This window comes from Marmota flaviventris, chromosome X (assembly GCF_047511675.1).
Source record: "Marmota flaviventris isolate mMarFla1 chromosome X, mMarFla1.hap1, whole genome shotgun sequence".
Classification (NCBI taxonomy): Eukaryota; Metazoa; Chordata; class Mammalia; order Rodentia; family Sciuridae; genus Marmota; species Marmota flaviventris.
Genome location: NC_092518.1, coordinates 45479792 through 45503267, shown reverse-complemented (window position 1 = coordinate 45503267; position 23476 = coordinate 45479792). Strand labels below are relative to the sequence as shown.

Genomic DNA, 23476 nt, shown 5'->3' with positions numbered 1-23476 from the left:
TGAGTACAGGTAATTTCAAGGTAGTTTAAGTAAGTTGCAAGATAGTACATAATCAAAAAAAAAAAAAAAAAAGAGAGAGAGAGAAGGGGGTTGGGGATTGTGGCTCAGTGGTTGAGTGCTTGCTTAGTATGCAGGAAGCCCTGGGTTTAATCCCCAGCACCCGTGGCTGGGGTAACTAGAGCAAACTGACACTTTTTTGAAGGGGAGGAGTCAAGGAGGACTGTGCTTTTTTTGTAATGTTTGCATTTTGTTTCTGAGAACTTTAAAATATACTGAAAAGTACAAAGGGGAATATAAGAAAAACCCCTATTCATACCTCCTCTTCCAGAAGATTTTTTTTTGTCCTGGTACTGGGGATTGAACCCAGGAGTGATCCGCCACTTGAGTTACATCCCTAGCCTTTTTATTTTTTTTATTTCAGGACAACATCCAAGCCTGGCTCAATTGTGATCTCCTGCTTTAGTCCACCTAGTAGCTGGGTTTAGAGGTATATACCAACAAGCCCAGCCAGAATTGGTCATTATTAACATTTATTTTTGCCTCAAAGTCTTTTTGAGGAGGTAACATAGGTACTAAGGGAGAATACTATTTAATATCTAGTATTTCCTCTACCCCCTGCATTCTACCATCAGTTGACACAAGTTTTATACTGTGTGAGAAGGGTATAAATTATTCATATAAGTAAAAATTTAAAAACTAGTATCCTCAAAAATCTATTATTACTTAAGTAACATTACATTTTTATAGTACTTAGAGTTTGTGAAATCATTTAGTAAGAAGGCTTTGGGAATGGGACTTTTTGTATATTCATTTTATAGTAACTTATTTGAAAAGACTTCTGACTTTTTCATTTTTCATGATCATAGAAGTAAACATAATATTGATGAGAAAATACTGATAAATATATAATAAATTTCCTGAAATTAGTATCTGCATATTACCAGTTAGTTTTAGAAACTGTTAAGAATTTGCTGTATTAGGTTTTTATGTACAGTTGCCCCTTTGTATGGGGGGGGGGGTGGTGGTGGTTCCAGTACACACCCTCCTGGAATTCCAAAATTCACAGATGCCTAAGTTCCTTGTATGAAATGGTGTGACATTTGTATGTCAACTATACATATCCTCACATCTCTAAATTACTTAGAATATCTGATAATATGTAAATAGTTATACCATATTTACAAGAAAAATAATTGCACATGTTCCGTGGAGATATTTTTCTTCAAATATTTTCTGTGGTTGCTGAACCCAAGTATAAAGAGCACCAATTGTACATAGGTTTTAATTTTTCTGAATCATATGAAGTAAGGATGACATTTCATCCTTTAATTCTTTCACATATAAACATTTATAAAACCATAATATAATATTATTATTACCTAGAGAACTTATTTTTCTTAATATTATATCATGTCCAGTCCACATTCAAATTTTCTTGGTAGTCCCCAAAATGTCTTTTTAGTATTTTCCTCCAAACCACTGTAGAAATGGTATTTTTATTTATTTTCATTTTTTGAATTTGCTTATTTTGTGGTATTGGAGATATGGAACTCCAGGGACACGTCATGCTGGTCATGTGCTCTACAACTGAGCTATAGCCTCACCCCCAAAATACATTTTAAAATTTGTTGTTTCCAGTTAAGATAATGATCTGTTCCTTATCAATGCCACTATGTATACTTCTATAGCATTTTAGTGGTTGCATTATATTCTGAATTATGAATGATTCCTAATTTATTTAACTAGCTCCCTATGATCAAATCTTTAGGTTCTAATTTTTCATCTTAAACAGTACTTCCCCATACATAGTGGGTAATTAATAAGTCTTGAATGAATAAGCAAAGCTTAGCAACATGTAATATATGGAGTTCATGTTTATTTCCTTAAGAAAATTTCCAGAACTGGAATATAAAACTTAAGGCTTTTAACACTTATTGCCACATTGCCTTTTAGAAAGGCTGTTCTACATTTTTCACTGTGTTCAGTATATAATGCTTTACAGTATAATAGTACCTCAAGAAAAACCTTGGTAAATTAGTATTGTGGAAGAACATAAACCTGGGTATATCCAGTGTCATTGCTATATAGATGCCTCTCTGTACACCTATATCTGATTCCATATTTTGCAGGTGCTAGCTTGACTCCTCCAGATTGGAATGTCTTGTAGTGTTTTCACATAATCTGGAGTCTAGGTCCCTACTTGTCAGACATTTCCTTATATATCTCGATGAGATTATTCTCATCAAGATACAGTCAAACCGTAAGCAGTGGCGCACGCCTGTAGTCCCAGTGGCTTGGGAGACTGAGGAAAGAGGATCATAATTTCAAGGCCTGCCTCAGCAACCTGCAAGGCCTTAAGCAACTTGCTGAGACCCAGTCTCAAAATAAAAAGGGGTGAGGGCTGGAGTTTTGGCTCAGTGGTATGATACTTGCCTCACGTGTGGAAGGCGCTAGGTTCGATCCTCAGCATCACATAAAAATAAAATGGGGGTATTGTGTCTATCGACAACTAAAAAGGTATTAAAAAAATAAAAAGGGATGAGGATGTGGTTCAATGGTAAAGCACCCTTGGGTTAAATTCCCAGTACCCCCCCCCCCCCAAAAAAAAAAAAAAAAAGAGCATGCTGAGTGGTAGAGTGAGCATGGGAGAGGACCCAGGTTCAAACCCATCACCATGGGGGGAAAAAAACAGTCTGGAGAATGAAGACATTATTTGAAAACAGTTTTTTACATCAACAACTTTTTTTTCTTTTTTCCATTTTGTTTGTGTTTTTGCTTTTAAAAAGTAAAAGACTGCCTTCATGGATGAATTCAGATAAGAGCATATTGCCTTCTGACATTGCAACCATCGTAGTAAATACACTATTGCACATCAATGAAATCCCCCTGATGGCATATTTCTCATACCATAGCCCCAGTGTTAAGTGACACATGAATGTACAGAACTTGTGTCTATTTCTAAATGTGACACCAGGTGTTATCCATAAAAGTACAGAATAAGTGGTCTCTTTCTGTAAGAAAATTTAATTAAATACAGGGAAAGTTTAATTAAAAAACAAAGTTGCCTGAGAAAGGCAAAAGTGCAAAGAATGATCAGTTTTTTTTTTCCTTTTTGACTGTGGTTTTTAGCTTTCTAACATGAGGTCAATTGGGAACTCTGTCTTGGGACAATTTGATTTGTTTCTGTGTTTTCATGCATAAATTTGGATGCCATAAACCAGTAGATGGGATTGAATTTCTTGCTTGTAAAACTTTGAAATTTAAGTGATGTTTTCTGGGTTGGGAATATAGCTCAGTGGTAGAGGGTTTGCCTAGCATGCACCCTGGGTTCAATTCCTCAGTACGACAAAAAAAAACAAACAAGCAGGAAAAAAAGAACTTTTCTAAGCTCATCTTTTTCTCTTTCCTTTTCAGCTGTTTGTAAATATGACGTTTCCTATTTTTAAAAGTCAAACAATAAATAGTTCACTTAACAATTAGTCCTCCCTCCAAATGGCAGTCCACTTTTATTTATATCAAGCTTCAGAAGTGTCTGTTAACAATTTGTATATATGATTTTATATCTGCTAGCATTTATATACCTTGCATATCCATGTATGAACTATATGCATTTTTATATGCTAGAACACATGGCTTGACTCCTCCTTTAATGGATGCATTGCACTCCAAAGTATGAATCCCTGTAATTTAATCATTCCCTTTTGTTGAGTCATACAATAATAGAGTTGTTCATAGATCAGAGTGTGACATCAATTTAAATTTTTACAGGTACTTGAAAAATGACCCTTAAAAAGGATTGTATTGAATTGACATTCCCACTGACAATGTCTCTGAGTGCCCTATTCTCCACCTTTACCTGCCAAAGCAGGATATTTTTTTATCTTTTTAAATTTATCCAGTCTGGTAAGTGGGAAATAGCACCTCCTTGCCTTGTTTTCATTAGCATATTTTTTTAACTTCTAGTGAGGGTGAGCAAATGTTTATACCTGCAGTTTGCAAATTCATGCCCCTTCACTTGGTTTTCAGTTGGATTATTTGTCTGGGTTTGGGGAATCATTTACATTAGAAACAACCTTTCTTTATCCTTTTGCAAAATTTTTTTTGTGTTTATGATTTGAAATTTTTGTGTAGTCAGATCTTATTTTTTAATGATTTCTCTATTGCATGGCTTTTCTTGGAAGGTTCTTTCCCTGCCAAGATTATAAGAATATTTTCCTGTATTGTCTTCTAATACTTTTCAGATTTGACTTTTTCTGTTTAAGTACTGTTGAAAACTAGTTATGTACTGTTATTTTGGTCCAAATGGTCACCTATTGACTCCTATTTTTTTTTTGAGAGAGAGAGACAGAGAAAATTTTTAATATTTCTTTCTTTTTTTAGTTTTCGGCGGACACAACATCTTTGTCTGTATATGGTGCTGAGGATCGAACCCGGGCCACACGCATGCCAGGCGAGCGTGATGCCGCTTGAGCCACATCCCCAGCCCCAAACTCCTATTTTTTATTCTGGGAAGGACTGGTCAAATATACTACACTTAAAAATGAATTATGGAAAAGTGTAATTTTTTTAAGGTTTGGAATTTGTGCTAGGTAGAAAACTTGCTTATTTTTTAGCTTCTTCGTTTTTGAGAATAAGTCAGATTGTTTATGTTTAATACTCAACATTTGTTTGGATTGAAAGCTAAGATTATATAGATACCATTTTAAGGGATCTTAATTATTGTTTCTACTTGATTATTGGTGAGAATTATAGTATCTTTGCATACTGCAAGCTCCTTTTATGTAATATAAATATTTTAAAGTGACAGATTGGTCACATTGCATAGTTTATTTAAAAGATATGAAACATGGGCTGGGGTTGTGGCTCAGTGGTACAGTGCTCACCTAGCATGTGTAAGGCCCTGGGTTTGATCCTCAGCAACACATAAAGATAATAAATAAATGTATTGTTTACACCTACAACTAAAAAAAGAATATTTTTAAAAATGTGAAATACCTAGGTGCTAGGCTATGCATGGTGCTCTTCAATTAGTAACACAAAACCGTTTTGTCTATACTGTATATTGGGGTGTATACTTATTTATTTATTTTTGGTACTGGGAATTGAACTCATAGACACTTCACCCCTGAGCTATATCCCCAGTCCTTTATTGTTTTTTTGTTTGTTTGTTTGTTTGTTTTTTATAATTTTGAGACAGGGTCTTGCTAAGTTGCTAAGGCTGGCCTTAATGATTCTCCCATCTCAGCCACCCTTGTTACTGGGATGAATAGGCATATGCCACAATGCCTGGCAGTGTGTTTAATTTTAAAGTCTTTGTTCTTCAAATTTCTCATCAATGAACTAATTTGATCCTCATAACAATCCTGTGAAGTTGGAATTATTTTGATAAAAATGAAGAGTTTTCTGCCTCATTAATAATTACTAAAACTAATTTGCTCTTTTAAACAATGCAAAAGAATTTTTTCCTTCCATATTCATTTGTACCAGCCCAAAATAGTTGATCTGGTTCATATTTTTTATTGTCACATGGCCTACACATTATTTTTTTATTTAAAAATATGGAACACTTCACGAATTTGTATGTCATCCTTGCTCAGGGTCCACGCTAATCTCTGTGTTGTTCGAAGTTTAGTATACGTGCTACTGATGGGAGCACAAAGCCTACACATTATTTAGTAGGCAATATTTACCTTTGCAGAAATGTAATTTGAAGATGAGACTGCAGCCACCCAATCTCATTGTTTTCAGTTGAACTTTTTAGTTAATATCAGTGCTTAACAGTCTGGAGATTCACATATGCCATGTCTTTATATGTGGTAAATTTGTAGAAAGGTTGAAAAAAAAAGTTCTTTTTTTGCTTTTGATTAGATCTGTATGTATTTATATCTATAGAATATCTGGCAAAGAGGGCTGGGGTTGTGGCTCAGTGGTGGAGCGCTTGCCTCGCATGTGTGACGCCCTGGGTTCGATCCTCAGCACCACATAAAAATAAATAAATAAAATAAAGGTATTGTGTCCAACTACAACTAAAAAATAATAAAGAATATCTAGCAAAGTTGCTACCTTTAGATTAATGTGGAGCTGAATGGAACAGAACAAGGAACAATATGGCTTATTCTTTGCCAGGCACAATCCTATGACATAAACTGTGTTATTTTACAGAAGTGACTGAGTTAGGAACAGTAATTTGTCTGAGAATATACAGCTAGAACATGGAATTTAAGCCCAGGTCTGTTTGCTTCCCAGGCATTTCCATCATGCTGTTGTCCTCTGCTTCACTTTTTTTCTAGTAGTGTTCCTCACTTTCTGCCTTTAATTTATTAAAAAAAATCCATGTGGATGGAAGCAAATCACTGAAATTACAGAGAAAAAAAATCACTGAAAGTTCTCCTTCCATATATCCATATAGATAAAACTTTTGTTAGAATCCATGTAAAGTCTAGATTTAGAAATCTAATTTCATCCAGCTGTTGTTTGGTGTTATATAAGAGCTGTGCTTCTTATCCACCTTTTTTCAATACAGGACTAGAGGACTTAATCTAGGCATACAGATTCTCCCATTATATATAGGACGCTTGATCTTTAGAGATGCTACTTGTTTCTCTGTAAACTTAAGAACATAAGAGAATTGGAGCTAAATATTGCAAAAGGTTTAGAATTCTGTTTCTTTGGTACCCGGTATTTTCTTTATTGTATTTAATAGTAGCTTATCGTGTAGCTTTTGGGAACATAACTTATACCTGTTCTTCACAAATCAAAGGGATATAACAAGTGAAAACATTGTAATGGCTAAGCATACATACAGTGTCTTAGCTGTCTTTCAGGTGTTTCAAGTCATGGATCCTTAGTCAATGAAACTATTGACCATCTTCACGGAAAAATATGCATGCAAAATTATCCATATAATTTCAGGGTTTTGGTAGCAGTCCTACAATAAAAGATGATGAATTCTAAAGATTTCCCTACACTTATTTTTTTTCTGTGTCATTAAGAGTATGTCCAGATTGATTTGTTGTGTGTTCTTATATTTCCTAGTAGATATTTTTCTATACTTCGGCCCAAGGTGAAAGCTGGGCTTATTGTTTTGCTAAAGGTATGCTCTGCTTTATGCAAATATCATCTATAAAAATTCAGTCTTTGGTGCCTGAGTTGGAATCCTGGGTCTCATGCATGCTAGGCAAGTGCTCTCCCACTGAGCTACACTCCCAACACCCCAAACATTTCCCCAGCTTTTTAATTGGTGGATTAGAGTTGTACATAATGATGGGATTTGTTGTTACATATTAGTACATTCACACAATAGGCAATATAATTTGGCCATTATTACTCCCCAGCACTTCCCCTTTCTTCCCACCTCCTAGCCCTTTTTCTACTGATTTCCCTGAGATCTATACCCACCTTTATTTTCCTCTATAGTTTCTGCATATGCACAAAAACATCCTTCCATTGACCTTCTGAGTTTGACTTATTTTGCCTAACATAATGGTCTTTATTTCCATCAATTTTCCTGCAAATGCCATAATTTCATTTTCCTTTGTGGCTGAAAAATATTCATTGTGTATATATACCACATTTTATTTTTAAATTTTAGTTATAGGTGGACACAATATCTTTATTTTTATGCAGTGCTGAGGATCAAACCCAGAGCCTTATGCGTGCTAGGTGAGCCCTCTACCTCTTAGCCACAACCCTAGCCCCAGTACCTTAATTTTATTTACTTTATATACCACGTTTTTAAAATCCATTTATGGACATCTAGGTTGGTTCCATAGTTTGGCTATTGAAAATTGCAGCACCCCAAAATATTAAAAGGCAAGAGAATCATGGTTTGTGTTGGGATAGGGTTTATCTTATTACTGTATCAGTCTTATGATTTGTGTTTTCAGTTTTGGCCACTAGAAGAAAGATGCAATTTCTTCATGTTTTGTATACTAATTTTGTTCCTTTGTAGTACTGTTGTCTTTAGTCAACCATTTCCCCTTATTTTCTACATTTCTATATACCTGGTTATCTCATAGTACCTATCAATGTCCTGCATATAATATTTTCGTAACTATTGAGTGGAAAAATGAGGATTAAATAAATATTGTAAGTTGATTTCTTCAGTTGAAAATTTCACCAAGAGAGTTTAATGTGACTAGGATTTTTTTTTAGCTTTGTTTTACATTTACTAGCTATTCATTTTTTTTTAATTGACAGTACCTCTGCTGGTGACAGGAAATATAAAGGCAGATATGACATGAGTTCCCCTTGAGTAAAATTCAGACTAGTAGGGAGACTGTCAGGTAAAAAGTTGTGTTGATTGAGGTTGTATTTGCAGGATACCATGGATGCACTATCGAGGGGGTCAGTTATACTCTGGGGGAGAGAAAAATCTCAAAAGGCCCCAGAGAAGAGAGGTGTCTTAAGTTAAACTTAAGGGATATCCAGGGTGCAGCCATTTTAGCAGAGAGCAGTGAGTCAAGGTATCAACTCTTGAGTGTTTGGAAAACTAAAAGGCTTGACATGGCTAAAGCATGCAGGGAGTCCTACTGGAATATAATGTAATATGTTGCTGATAGAAAATAGGCAGGGAACTAAGTCCCATAAGTCTCAAATGCTGGTCTAGGTAAAGCGTTTGTATTTGGTTTAGGTAAATTTTGAGTTTTAGAAGGATTGCTCTAGCAGCAGTGTGGAGGATGGGAATGGAAAGATCTGACAGGATAAAGTTAATTTAAAATTTCTTTCATATGCAAAATTGCCCAACATATCCCAGAATAGAAAACAGTATAATGAATGCCCATGTAGCTGTCACCTGAGTTCAACAGTCATTTGGAAACAATTATTTTGAAACAAATTCCTAATGCATTCACTCTCAAGGCTGGCCTGTGTAGACAAATAAACTGTACAGCTTGAAAATAAAAATCCCTACCTCAGAACTGAGTTAGATATTTGTTTTACCAGGCATTTTTATTTTTCAAAATAAGTTTCAGGTGAAGTGATCTTTTTTAAGTAACTTGAATGCTGACAGATGAAGATGTTTTCCTGAAGTCACTGAATGCTGACTATGGCCTTTTGGGTCCAATTTACCTGTTAGAATGGCGCTAGCTTTTCTGTGGGATTTTGACATTTGAGTAGAGTATTGGTTTAAAGCTGATTTCTTAATTTTCTGTTAGAAATGGGGAAGGCGGAGAAAGCATTTGTATCTTTGAAACAGATGTGATAAGATAAAAAATACCAGTCAATGTTATAATTGCTCTTTTACACCAAGTCTGGCCACAAATAACGAGCAGTATTGGAAACAGATTCTTAAAGGGACTGTTTTGGAACATCAATTTAAAGTTTTGTAAACAGGAATTTTTCCTTTCCTCCATCATACACATAATTTAAAACTTGGGCATTGCTGTTTTTATTTTTTGTTGAGAATGCTAAGAAGGACTTCTTAGCATTAGGATAGGGAGACTGGTGTCTATAGGAGAGGAGGGTGTAGGGTTGGCTGTGTAAATAGATATTATGTGTACTGTAGAGTTGTGAGACAAATTCTCTCTCCTGACAGACTGATAATCTACAACGTTGGTGAGCCCTATTCTGTTGCCTAGTTGTTTTGATACCAGTTTCTTTAAAGTAATTGGGAGTAAATGGCCAGAAGGATAATTCCCGCATTTGTAGCAGTTTTCCAGGACTATAGAGTAGAGGATATGGCTGGGATATGTTCTCAGTTAACATTCTCACCTCCAAAGTCAATGTTGAAAATTTCTGATTCTACTTTGTCGGTTTCCCTTCCCATATTTTCTTTGCATGATAATACTGCAGTGCAAAGAACCCTGAGCAAGCATGCACACTTAATCTGAGGTGTTCAGATTCTAAATGAGAGACTGTCATAGTATTTCTGCAGATAATTTCCAGATTTGTCTTGGGTGAGTCAAGGTTATTCTAATGTTGCTTTTTTTTTTTTGAGAGAGAGAATTTTTAAATTTTTTTTTCTTTTAGTTCTTGGCGGACACAACATCTTTTTTTTTTTTTTTTTGTATGTGGTGCTGAGGATTGAACCCAGGCTGCACGCATGCCAGGCGAGCGTGTTACCGCTTGAGCCACATCCCCAGCCCCTCTAATGTTGCTTTATCATTACATCTTGCTGTCAGTTCCCAATAAAAACTAGGTCAGCAATCCTCAGGGCACCAATGAGAGTCATGTTTTATGTATCTGAGGATAGGGAGACTGGTGTCTATAGGAGAGGGGGGTGTAGGGTTGGCTGTGTAAATAGATATTATGTGCACTGTAGAGTTGTGGGACAAATTTGTGTTTTTTAAACACAGTTCTTCCATTTAACTAGCTGTGTGGCCACTTTTGGCCTCAGTGAAGTAGGTACAGTCTTCATTTCCATGTTAAAATGATTAGAGACAATGCATGGTAGGTATAGAATAAAGTTACCTGTTGCTATGATCATAAATGGTTCTCAAAATATTTGCTGACTGGATATTAATGTAGGTGATTATAATGTCTTTGTCTCTTTCTGATATAATGGATGGTCGGGACAGCTCCCACCTGAGTGTACATTTGGAGACTACAAGAGGCAAAGGGAATCATTGCAAGACCAAAAAAAAAAATCAAGTATTTTGCTATGTGGGACATTGGAGTTTAATGTCCTCTAAGTGTTTTTTTTTTTTTTTGAAAAGTCTCCTAATGCTTTTCCACAATATCAGTGCTAGTTTGAGGCTGATTTTAATTTATCCTCACTCCCATGCATCTGTGTGATACCAATAATTTATCACATCTTCAAAAATCGATTGCTTCTTGTGTACCAAGCTCTGATGGCAGCTAATCCAAGCCTTTGTTTAGATGATACTGTTTTCAATTTGGTGTATGTCCTTAGGCTGAGGGGCCACTGTCCTCTTCCTTAAGAAAATTTTTACAAAAGAAAGAATTCTGATTATAAGTGACTTAGAGAAAATTTGGAAGGATCTGGAAAGCATGAAGTGTAAATAAAAACTGTTTTGTTCTGCCATCTAGAGGCAGCTACTGATAATGTATATTTCTGCCCTTAGGTTTTTTCACCTTCTATATCCTTTGGCAGACATTTTCTCATTAATAATCTGGAAACTGATGCGTACAGAGTGCTGTGTAAACGCATACAAAGTGTTACCCAGTCAAGATTTAAGAGATTAGGGAGAGATTGTGCTAATTCTGGATAGTGTTTGGGTTATTCAAAACCCGTTTTAAGGAGAAATAATGAAAGGCTAAGTGCTTCTCTTTCTATATGTTTCTTAGGGATTCTTTTCAATTACCTCCCCTACAATATATTTTAGGTCTATTTAAAAAGATGTACTAGTGTCCCCCCCCCCCAATTCCTTTCTTTCAATGAGTTCATAGTATTCTGCTTCTATTTATAGCCATCCTTTTAAAAAAAAACTTTTCTACACATGCTATCTATACTTCTTCACCTGACTCCAGTCCAGCTTCTCTTTCTACCATATCCCTCTATCACTTTTCAGGTTATGTCCAATTCAAGTGCACATTTCTCTGCGAATTTATCTCATTTTGACATTTAATGCAGTTAATCACTCTTACCATCTATTGTCTTTCAGGATACCATGATTAACTAGTCTTGCTCTTTGCCAGCTTCTCTATTGCTGGTTCTCCTTCCTTTGCCTTGCCCATTAAGTGTTAAAACAAATAATTCACTTGTGGGCTTTCTACCTTTCTTCTCTGTGAGCAGTCATTTCTACACCCATGGCTTCAAGTACTGTCCTGTATGCTGAGAGTCACAGGCTTAATTTTCAGTGCATACTTTTTTCCTGAACTCCATTCTGCAAACATTTGCATACCTATCATGTGGAAAATAAGGTGTTAGTGCTGAGAAGTTAACATTGTAAGAAATCAAACCAGTAATCACAGTTGATACATATTATGAAAGAGATGGCGGGGTGTTGTAAAAGAAAAAATAACAATGGGACCAGCATTAGGTGGATTGCCTTGAGAAGCCTGAGTGTTAGTTTTAATGTAAGCTCCTTAAATCGAACTAGTTGAGAGGGAGGAAAAAATATTCCAATGGAAACAGTACTTGTAGTGGAGTATAGGCCAGAAAGGACTTAGAACATTCTGCAAATTAAATAGACTAATGTGGTTGTACAGAGAGAAGGGATTGGAGAGAGTTCCAGGAGCCAAATCATACTCAGACCCCCATGGGTCATGGTTAGAATTTGTATAGAATTGGGGAAACCATTGAAAGATTTTAATCATGGAAGTAACATGATCTGATCTATGTTTTAAATAGATTACTTTTGCTGCTGTCTGGAGAATGGATTGAGAATGGAATTGGTGAGATTAGTTATTCCTGTTTCAGTTGAGAAAATAAGCACACAGGTGAATTTGACCATAGTCATGTAGTGAGTAAGTGATATGGCAGGGATTCTTACCCAGGTGTACTGATTCTGAGCCTGGATCCTGATCTGAGGCTTTTCAGACTTTAATATGTGAATCATCTAAGGATTTGTTAAAGTGCAGATTCTGAATCCTCAGGTGTGAGTGGGTCTTGATAATAAATAGGGCTACCGACTTTGGGCCACACTTTGAGGAGTAAAGCTAGTCTTCCATTATACTCATGTGCTACTGACTCAGATTTCGGAACTATGGGTATCCTCTGCCCTTAAGCTGGTTCAGTACTAGATTTTATCAGTTAGAGGTGATAACTACAGAATAAGGTCACCCTTTAAAAGAGTGACTTCCCTTGGTATATTTTAGTTGTACACATTTGTTCCTGATGTAAATGGCAAAATAAAATTCAGACCTTAAAGGTAAGGGAAAGTTGAGGAATGAGGAATTTAAAAAATAAATGCTCAATTAAATAGAAGTATTCAAGTAATGGTAATAGTTATGGATGGTTGAGTCATAGTTCATTTTCTTAAAGCTGGTTAATTTTCTTTTTTAAATATTTTTTTTAGTTGTAGATGGACCTTTTTATTTTTATGTGGTGCTGAGGATCAAACCCAGTGTCTCACAGGTGTGAGGCAAGGGCTCTATCTACTACTGTGCTACAGCACCAGCCCCATTAAATTTCTTTCTAACCTAAATTTAGGAAGAAATATTTATTACCCATACAGATTGCTAAGTGCTTAGAGTTCTGATTCTGACCCCCAAAAAGGCAGCAGTCCATTCTTGGGGATTTGTTTCAAACTACTTTTTGAGGATTTTTATGTAATGGAGTTTTCACCTGTTTAACTTCCAGAAGGTAGAACCCATTCTCCTATTAGTCCCCTTCCTCATTGAGATTGATAACTTAGCTTTTCACTTTGTACCCCAGTCTCTTCCCTCTTGAAATAATTTTTTGCACAATAGGATCTAACAGTGTATAAGGATCTGTCACAGATTTATATTTTCATCTGAAAATATTTACTTTGTGCCAGCATTTATTAACCAGGCAAGGTACTTTTCTCTTAGCCTCAATTTGCTCTCTGTAAATTGGGACAAAACTTGGCTTGAGGGTTGAGGACTGCATGATAGAATATCATATGCACCTGCTGGGCAACAAGTCAGTGTATTCTTTGGAAACTTGAATTGGTAGACTTGAAAGTATGTTCTATCTTCTAATAAGCTTTCTTTACGTAAGATTTCTTGGAACCATTAATAATGTCAGTCAGCCATGTGACTGTCCTACAGGAAAGGAAATTCTGTTCATAACATTTCCCAAATTATAGAGCAAGATGCTCTAACACACTTTAAAAAAAACTAGCTCAGTATTGTCTGGATTATAGGGGCATTCAAAAATATTCTCCTCTCCCACTGTGAAACCAGCATAGAAATTTAAACTAAGTATTTCTTACAGTAGAATTATAGAAACCAGTTTAGCTTTGTACTTGTTAGGGAGACATTTGTGTTTGCTCATTCATTTGTTTTGGCTTGATTTTTTTTTTAATTGGGTGTATCAGATGCTCACACTTGGTGCTTAGAGTATAGAGCCACTGTTGTAGATAACCTGAGACAATTTATAAATCTTATGCAACCAGCAGCAGTTTGTAGGCATCCATAGTCTGGTGTTCGCAGCAGAAACACCAACTAAGCTGCTTTGTGAGAAGTGCTTGGCTGTAGTTCCTGACTGCCTAACTTCCTTGGTTCCACCCCATATTCTTTTTTTTTATTATTATTAGTTGTTCAAAACATTACATAGCTCTTGACATATCATATTTCATACATTTGATTCAAGTGGGTTACGAACTCCCATTTTTTCCCCGTATACAGATTGCAGAATCACATCGGTTACACATCCACGTTTTTACATACTGCCATACTAATGTCTGTTGTATTCTTCTGCCTTTCCTATCCTCTACTATCCCCGCTCCCCTCCCCTCCCCTCCCCTCCCCTCCCATCCCATCTTCTCTCTCTACCCCATCTACTGTAATTCATTTCTCTCCCTTGTTTTTTTTTTCCCTTTCCCCTCACATCCTCTTATAAGTAATTTTGTATAAGGATGAGGGTCTCCTTCCATTTCCATGCAATTTCCCTTCTCTCTCCCTTTCCCTCCCACCTCTCGTCCCTGTTTAATGTTAATCTTCTTCTCATTATCTTCCTCCCTGCTCTGTTCTTAGTTGCTCTCCTTATATCAAAGAAGACATTTGGCATTTGTTTTTTAGGGATTGGCTAGCTTCACTTAGCATAATCTGCTCTAGTGCCATCCACTTCCCTGCAAATGCCATGATTTTGTCATTTGTTAGTGCTGAGTAATACTCCATTGTGTATAAATGCCACTTTTTTTTTATCCATTCATCTATTGAAGGGCATCTAGGTTGGTTCCAAGACTAGCTATTGTGAATTGTGCTGCTATGAACATCGATGTAGCAGTATCCCTATAGTACGTTCTTTTAAGGTCTTTAGGGAATAGTCCAAGAAGGGGAATAGCTGGGTCAAGTGGTGGTTCCATTCCCAGCTTTCCGAGGAATCTCCATACTGCTTTCCAAATTGGCCGCACCAATTTGCAGTCCCACCAGCAATGTACAAGTGTACCCTTTTCCCCACATCCTCGCCAGCACTTGTTGTTGTTTGACTTCATAATGGCTGCCAATCTTACTGGAGTGAGATGGTATCTTAGGGTGGTTTTGATTTGCATTTCTCTGACTGCTAGAGATGGTGAGCATTTTTCATGTACTTGTTGATTGTTTGTATGTCCTCCTCTGAGAAGTGTCTGTTCAGGAGCAAGAGTAACAAAAACAGCATGGTACTGGTACCAAAACAGGCGGGTGGACCAGTGGTACAGAATAGAGGACACAGAGACCAATCCACAAAATTACAACTATCTTATTTTTGACAAAGGGGCTAAAAGCATGCAGTGGAGGAAAGATAGCATCTTCAACAAATGGTGCTGGGAAAACTGGAAATCCATATGCAACAAAATGAATCTGAATCCCTTTCTCTCGCCATGCACAGAAGTTAACTCAAAATGGATCAAGGAGCTTGATATCAAAACAGAGACTCTGCGTCTGATAGAAGAAAAAGTTGGCTCTGATCTACATATTGTGGGGTCGGGCTCCAAATTCCTAAATAGGACACCCATAGCACAAGAGTTAAAAACAAGAATCAACAAATGGGACTCACTCAAACTAAAAAGTTTTTTCTCAGCAAGAGAAACAATAAGAGAGGTAAATAGGGGGAGCCTACATCCTGGGAACAAATTTTTACTCCTCACACTTCAGATAGACCCCTAATATCCAGAGTATACAAAGAACTCAAAAAATTAAACAACAAGAAAACAAATAATCCACCCCATATTCTAATGTGGATCTCTAGCCTCCCCTCAATTCTGTGAGCTATCAGATATCCTAGTAAATTACTTTTCTGCCTTAGTTAGCCAGTCTTGCTGTTTGTACATTATTCTTAGTCAAAACAACTCTACCTAGAGCAAGAAGTTTATTTGTGTGAAGATTTACCAGTAACCTTATCTGTGTTTTGTAAGCCATTAAAATGGTTGTGATTTTCTTAACTCAGTGCATATATTATTTAGTGCTTTTGTTTAATTGAATTGAGAATTGAATTTTTTAATAGATTTTACTTTTATAATTTTTACTTGGTGCATTATAATTACATATAGCAGTGGGATTCATTGTGACATTCATACCTGCCCAAAATTTGACAAAATTCACTCCCAAGTACCTCCCCATCTCTTTCTTCCTCTCCCCGATCCCCTTCCTATATTCTACTAGTCTCTCTCCTATTTGGTGAGATCCCTTTTTATTCCTTTTTTGGTCTTCTGCATGAGAGAAAATATTTGACAATTGACTTTCTGAGTCAGGCTTATTTCATTTAACATGGTATTCTCCAGTTCCATCTATTTGCCAGCAAATGTCATAATTTCATTATTCTTTATGGCTGACTAAAACTTTTATTGCGTTTATATACCGCATTTTCTTTGTCTATTCATCTGTTGACTGACACTCAGGCTGGTTCCATAACTTGGATATTGCAAATTGTGCTGCTGTAAACATTGGTGTGCATATATTGCTATAGTGTGCGGATTTTAATTCCTTTGGATAAATAGCTAGGAATGGGAGACCAGGATCACATGGTGGTTCCATTCTTTGTCTTTTTTGGGGGGGAGCGGGTACCTGGGATTGAACCTAGAAGCACTGAACCACATCCCCAGCCCTTTTTTTTGTATTTTATTTAGAGACAGACAGGGTCTTACTGAGTTGCTTAGTGCCTCGCTTTTGTTGAAGCTGGCTTTGAACTTGTGGTTCTCCTGCCTCAGCCTCTGGAGTGGCTGGGATTATAGGCATGTGCCACCTCACCTGGCCATTCTTTGTCTTTTGAGGATTTTCTATAGTGGTTGTACCAATTTTTCAGTCCCACCAACAATGTGTGTTCCTTTTCTGCTCAACCTCACCAGCATTTGTTATTTGTACTTGTTGATTGCCATTCCAACTGGGGTCAGATAAAATCTCCATGTGGCTTTAATTTGTATTAGCAAAATTGAGCAGAAGGTACAGAAATTTACCTCCTGCCCCCCCATGTGGATACCTCCTCCAATATCAACATTTCTTCCCTGGGGTGACGTGTTTGTTATAAATAGTGAACCTACATTGACATGTGAAGACCACAGTTTAAATTAGTGTTCACCCTTGTACTTTTTGGGTTTGGATACATTTATAACAACATGTATCCACTATTATGGTATCATACATAATAATTGGACTGCCCTAAAAACCCTCGGTTTTCCACCTCAGTCATCTCTCTCTCTCTCTCTCTCTCTCTCTCTCTCTCTCTCTCTCTCTCTCTCTCCTAACCCCTGGGAACCCCTGAAGTTTTAACTGTTTCCATAACTTCTTTTCTAGAATGTCATGTAGTTGGAAGCATATAGTATGTATGTATAGTTTGTTTTTTCAGATTGATGTATTTCACTTAGTAATATGAATTTAAATCTCCTTTATGTCTGTTTTTTACTTGATAGCTCATTTCTTTTTAGTGCACAATAATATTACATTGTCTGGCTGTACCACAGTTTGTTTATCTATCAAAAGACAACTTGGTTGCTTCTAAGTTTTGACAATTATTAAATAAAGCTACTAGAAACAGTTGCACACAGGTGTTTGTGTGGACACAAGTTCATTTTGTTTGGGTAAATACCAAGGAGTGTGATTACTGAGTCATATGGTAAGACTATGTTTACTTTTGTAAAAAAACTATCTTCCAAAATAGCTATCCCACCAGCAATGAATGAGAGCTGTTGTTCCACATCCTTGCCAGCATTTGATGTTATTAGTGTCATTGTTCTGGATTTGCCCATTCTAATAGGTGTATAGTGATTTCTCATTGTTGTTTTAATTTTCATTCTCCTGATGACTATGATGTGGAACATCATTTCATATGCTTATTTGTCATCTGTATGTCTTTGAGATGTTTGTTGAGATCTTTGACCCACTTTTTCATTGGCTTATTATCTTATTGTTTTCAGAGTTCTTTGTGTATTTTGGATAACCGTCCTATGTCTTTGAAAATATTTTCTCCTCTCAGGGCTTGTCATTTTATTCTCTTGAAAGTGTGTTTTTCAGCAAAGAAGATATTAATTTTAATGAATTTGTGTTTAAAATTCTTGCTTTCATGGGTGATAGTGCCTCGGTTATATCTAAAAAGTCATCACCAAACCCTATGTCATCTAGATTTTCTTCTTTGTTAACCTTGTAATCTAGGAGAAATCTAATTTTACATTTACATTCAGATTTATGAGTGTAAAGGTCTAGGTTTATTTTTGCACACGGTTGTGGACTTGTTCCAGCACTATTTGTTGGGAATACTTATCTTTCATCATCATTATGTTGCCTTTGTTTCTTTGTCAAAGAATAATTGACTATATTTATGTGTCTAGTTTTGAGCTTTATGTTCCATTTATCTGTTTGTTCTCACTAATATCACACATTCTTGATTACTGTGGCTTTATTATATATTTTTAGTTATAGGTGGACACAGCACCTTTATTTTTTATTTTTACGTAGTGCTGAGGATCAAACCCAGTGCCTCATGTGTGCTAGGCAAGCACTCAACCACTGAGCCACAACCCCAGCCCCTCTCTGTATAAATTTAGAATCAGTTTGTCAATATTAACAAAATAACTTCTTGAGATTTTTAGTCAGAGTCTCATTGAACGTATAGATCAAGTTGGGAAGAATTTGTTAGTATTGAGTCGTTTTATCCATGGACATGGAATCTGCTTTATTTAGTTATTTTTTGATTTCTTTCATTACTGTTTTATGGTGATCTTGTGCGAAATTTGGTAGATTTTTGCCTAAGTATTTTGGACATTAATATAAATGAGATTGTTTTTTATTTCAAATTCCACTTGTTTGATGCTAGTATAGTACATAAGAAAGCAGTTGATTTTTGTATATTAGCTTTATATCCTACAACCTTGCTATAATCAATTACTTGTTCCAGGAGCATTGCTATTTTTTTTGTTTTGTATCTTTAGATTTTCGACATAGATGATTATGTCATCTGTGAAAAAGCACAGTTTTCTGTCTTCCTTCCTTATCTAGGTACCTTTTATTTTTTTCTGTCATCTTAATGCATTAAGTAGGACTTGCAATACAGTGTCAAAAGCAGTGATAAGGTGGGTTGCCCTTGTCTTGTTCCTGATCTTGGGGGCAAAACTAGTTTCTCACCATTAAGGTATGGTATTATTTGTACTTTTTTTAAAAAGTTACTCTATATTGGTTTGAGGTATTTTACCTTTTTTCCTAGCTTACTGAGATTGTTTTTTCACCACTGAATTTTTAGTTTTTTGTATATTCTATGTATGGTTTTCAAATCTTTTCTTCCAGTAAGTTTTATCATTTTACATTTAATTCTGTGATCCATTTTGAGTTAATTTGTATGTAAACTATGAAACTTAGGTGAAAGTTAATATTTTTACCCATGGACGATTTCTTGTTTTGGTACCTTTTGTTGATAAAATATTCTTTTTGAATGGCTTTTTCATCTACGTGAAAAAAACAGTTGAGCATATTTGTATGGGTCTCTTTCTGGGTTCTCTATTTTGCCATATTGATACATGCTATCTATTTCTCAGCCAATAATACACAATCTTGATTTTTATATATATATATATATATATATATATATATATGTGTGTGTGTGTGTGTATGCATATACAAATGCATGTATATGTGTATATAATTATAAATTGAGTAGAGTGACATAGCAGTGGAATAGAATAGTATTTGCTGGGGTTAGAGAAATGTTGGTCAAAGTATACAAAGCATACATTTCAGGAGGTATGAATTCAAGAGATCTGTTGGACAACATAGCAATTATATAGTTAATATCCCTGTATTATATATATGAAAACTGCCAAGAGTAGATTTTAAGTGTTCTCACCACAAAAAATGTATGTGAGGCAGTATACAGGCATTAATTAGCTTGATTTAGACAATTTGTAGTATTTATTTCTAAACATCATATAAATACATATATTTTTTATTTGTTAACACTAAGCTACATCCATAGCTCTTTTATTTTTATTTTTATTTTTTTAAATTTCAAGATAGGGTCTCATTAAGTTTCCCTTGCTGGCCTCAAACTTGAGATCCTCCTGCCTCAGTGACCTGATTTTGCTGGTATTATAGTTCTGCAACACTATGCCAGCTTTTCAATTTAAAAAGTAATTGTGAGATAATAAATTTCTCTTTTTAAGCCCCCCGAATGTGTAGTGATTCATCACTCTTTCTTTTACAAAATTGATTCAGCTGTTGTTATTCCTTTGTAATTCCACATACACTGTAGTATAATCTAGGTTTATTGACCAAAAAATTTTCTGGGTTTTGTATGATAAAGATATTAAACACACAGAAACACACATAAATTTTAGGAGGATGACATTTCTGCTATGTTCTGTCTTAGATAGCTTCATATATTGAGATCATCTTTATTTTTTTTAAATCAGCCTTTGTAGTTTTCAGTGCATACGTTCTTCCTGTGCATGTTTTGTAGATTTACAACTAGGTGTTTCACAGTTTTTGAGTGATTATGATATCTTTAACTTAGGAGCTCACATATCCATTTTCTACATTTTATCTTGTATCTATGACTACTGAGATCATTTCTTAGCTGAGGAGGTTGTTTTTGTAGATGTTTGGGGGATTTTCTATGTAAATAATCCAAATAGGAGCAGATTTTTGTTTCTTTCTGGTCTGTATGCCTGTTATTTCCTTTTCATGCTGTATTATAATGGCTAGAACTTCAAACCTCTGTTGAATAGAGGTGGTTTGAAAAGATATCATTGCCATATTCCTGATCTTAAAGGGAAAGCATCAGTTATTTGGATGGTGTAGGGTTGAGGCTGATTGCTATTTCATGCAGCACAGGCAGTTTAATTGCCTCCCTGCAAATGACAGTAGTCCCAATAATGTGACAGCCACAGTGGGTGTAGGAAGTTTTCTAAGCAAAGGAGGAGAAAAAAAAAAAAAAAAGCAAGCTTGTTGGAAGCAGGCATTTTGTTCATTCTGTATTAGATGCTGAGGTAAGCTTTTTTTTTTTTTTTGTTTTTGTACCAGGGATTGAACCCAGGGGTGCTTAACTACGAGCCACATCCCCAGCCCTTTTTATCTTTTATTTTGAGACAGATTAGGGCCTAAGTTGATTGGGGCCTTGTTAAATTTTCTGAGGCTGATTTTGAACTTGTGATCCTCCTACCATAGCTTCTGGAGTTGCTGGGATTACAGGTGTGTCCAGCTGCACCCAGTATAAATTCATACGTGATCCTGAATTACATACCCTAAATACCAACTATAGAGGGACAGCGTCTTTTTTTTTTTCTCAATAGAAACATTTTATATTGATAAATGTTTGAAGTAATGGATGTTAAGTACCCTGATTTGATCACTACACATTGTGTGCATGTGTCAAAATATCACACTGCACTCCATAAATATCTACAATTATCTTGTATCAATTAAAAACAAAATGTTTTAGCTAGGCTTGTGATGCACATCTGTAATTCTGATGACTTTGGAGGTTGAGGTTGAGGCGGAAGGATCGCAAATTAGAGGCCAGGCTGAGCAGTTTAGCAAGACCCTATGTCAAAATTTTGTTAAAGAAAGCACTGGGGATGCAGCTTGATGTTAAGAGTGCCCATAGCTTCAATCCCTAGTACTGAAATAGATAAATGTAATTAAACAAAATTGAAATGTTTTAGAATTAGAATATATTCTGGATTTTTCACGAACTCTTCCTGAATGCCTGTTGATTGAATGAACACAGGTTATGTGAGCATATGCAAGCTATTTCCACAGTACTGAATGTATTGGACTAAATTTAGACCAAAGGCTGCCAGAAATTTGTACTTAAACTGTCACCTTTATATTATGGCAACCTTCTTTGTAGGAGGACATTGATCTTTGGTGATTGCTATAGTGAGTACATTGTTACTTGCAGATTTTTTTTTTTTTAAATAAAGAACCTGCAATCTCTCTTTACCTCTGTGCATTTGTCCTACTTTCTAATGGTAGAAAACTTCTCTACCATCAGAAATCACTCAGAAGAGATTATACTGTGGGTCCCATCAGGCTGTTTCTCTGCTTTTTTTACTAAAGTGATTGTTTTCTGTGCTCAGGACATTTCTGGTAGGAGTCTTACACCTCATTTACTAATTAAAAAAAATAATCATATTGCCTTTGTAAAAACAACAAAAGAAGCATAGGGCAAGGGCTGGGGTTGTAGTTCAGTGGTAGAAAGCTTCCCTAGCATGTGTGAGGGACACCGGGTTCGATTCTCAGCACTGCATATAAATAAAATAAAGCATTGCTAAAATATACATACACAATCCTTGTTTTGCAATGAATTAACATTTTGATGCATATCCTTTCTAAATTGTTTTCTTCAGATGAAGTTTATATTATGCATTCTATATTTATATTGTACATTCTACCTTTTTATTTTGTAGCAAGGATCTCTGTTTGAATTTTATTTATGTAATATTTTAACAGTTATATAACAATTCCATTTTTAACCATTTCTCTTTTGGATATTTGGTCCTTTACAATATTCTACTATTATATATGATCATACAATATGGATTCTTATTACTTTCTTTGAATAAATTTATAGAGGAAGAATTGCTAAGTTTTACAGTGAATTGCAGGACTGTTGTGAATTCTTCCATCCTGAGTTGTTGTAAACATTGTACACTTTTATTTTCAACTAATGGTTTGAGAGCCTTGTAAAAGAAAGACAATTTTGTTTTGGCTTAATTTGGCTTCAGGCTTATGTAGCAGGGATATGGGTTAGTTTCATCTGAGGAGATTCTTTACCCTTCTCATGTTCATAGATGTGTCTATATGAGTTGGCATAGCATTGTAACTTTAGTGTTTTTACTTTTAAGCATTTCATATGCCCTTCATTCTATATTGTATATGGGTAAGCCTGTAGAGCTCAAGACTGCAACTTTTAAATTCTAAATTCTTTTGGAATTGTTTTTTTTCAGGTCATAAAGCAGAAAATCGAAAACATGAAAGTAGACAGGACTAAACTGAAAAAGACACCTACTGAGGCTGTAAGTATCCAGATGTTTGCTTTGCCAGTTTTCTTCATTTTAGAAAAAAAAAAAAAACTTTGTGATCAGTTCACCCATGTTGATCTTCTAAAAATGTCTTTGCTCATACAAACTATAATAGCAACTTTTGGGGTGCTGGGGGGAATAAAGAGCCCATTGTAGAGCAGTTTCCTAGCATATATCACACCCTGGGTTTGAGTCCCATCACAACAACAATAAAGAAAAAGAAAAAACCCAGTAATTTGTTTTTGAAACAGATTTCATTTGGAACTATTGTTGGTTAAAAAAAAATGGCCAAGTGACCATGGAATGTGACCAGTGGCATAGTACTTTGTAACTGTGTGTTCTTACATAGGCTTTCAAGCTGTTATACCTATGCACTGAAAGGCAGTGTAGTACAATGGAAAAAACAGATATAGATTCAATTTCTGACTATAGCTGTTGGACCATTCTTGGTTTTGTTTTTT

The 23476-nt window shown here is 35.6% G+C and overlaps 1 protein-coding gene and 1 non-coding gene across 12 annotated transcripts in view; one reads left to right on the top strand and one right to left on the bottom strand.

The window, feature by feature from the left end:
* Positions 1 to 23476, top strand: part of Huwe1 (HECT, UBA and WWE domain containing E3 ubiquitin protein ligase 1) — a 144142-nt gene that overhangs the window by 12377 nt on the left and 108289 nt on the right. For all 11 annotated transcript variants that reach the window (XM_071606515.1, XM_071606518.1, XM_071606517.1 and 8 more), the window contains one exon: positions 22941 to 23009. In XM_071606515.1, the coding sequence (XP_071462616.1) occupies positions 22965 to 23009 (45 nt within the window). In that variant the 5' untranslated portion in view covers positions 22941 to 22964. The remainder of the gene's footprint in view (positions 1 to 22940; positions 23010 to 23476) is intronic.
* LOC114104190 (U6 spliceosomal RNA) lies at positions 5553 to 5656 on the bottom strand. The gene has a single exon (XR_003584803.1). It is a non-coding gene; the product is annotated as a U6 spliceosomal RNA (small nuclear RNA).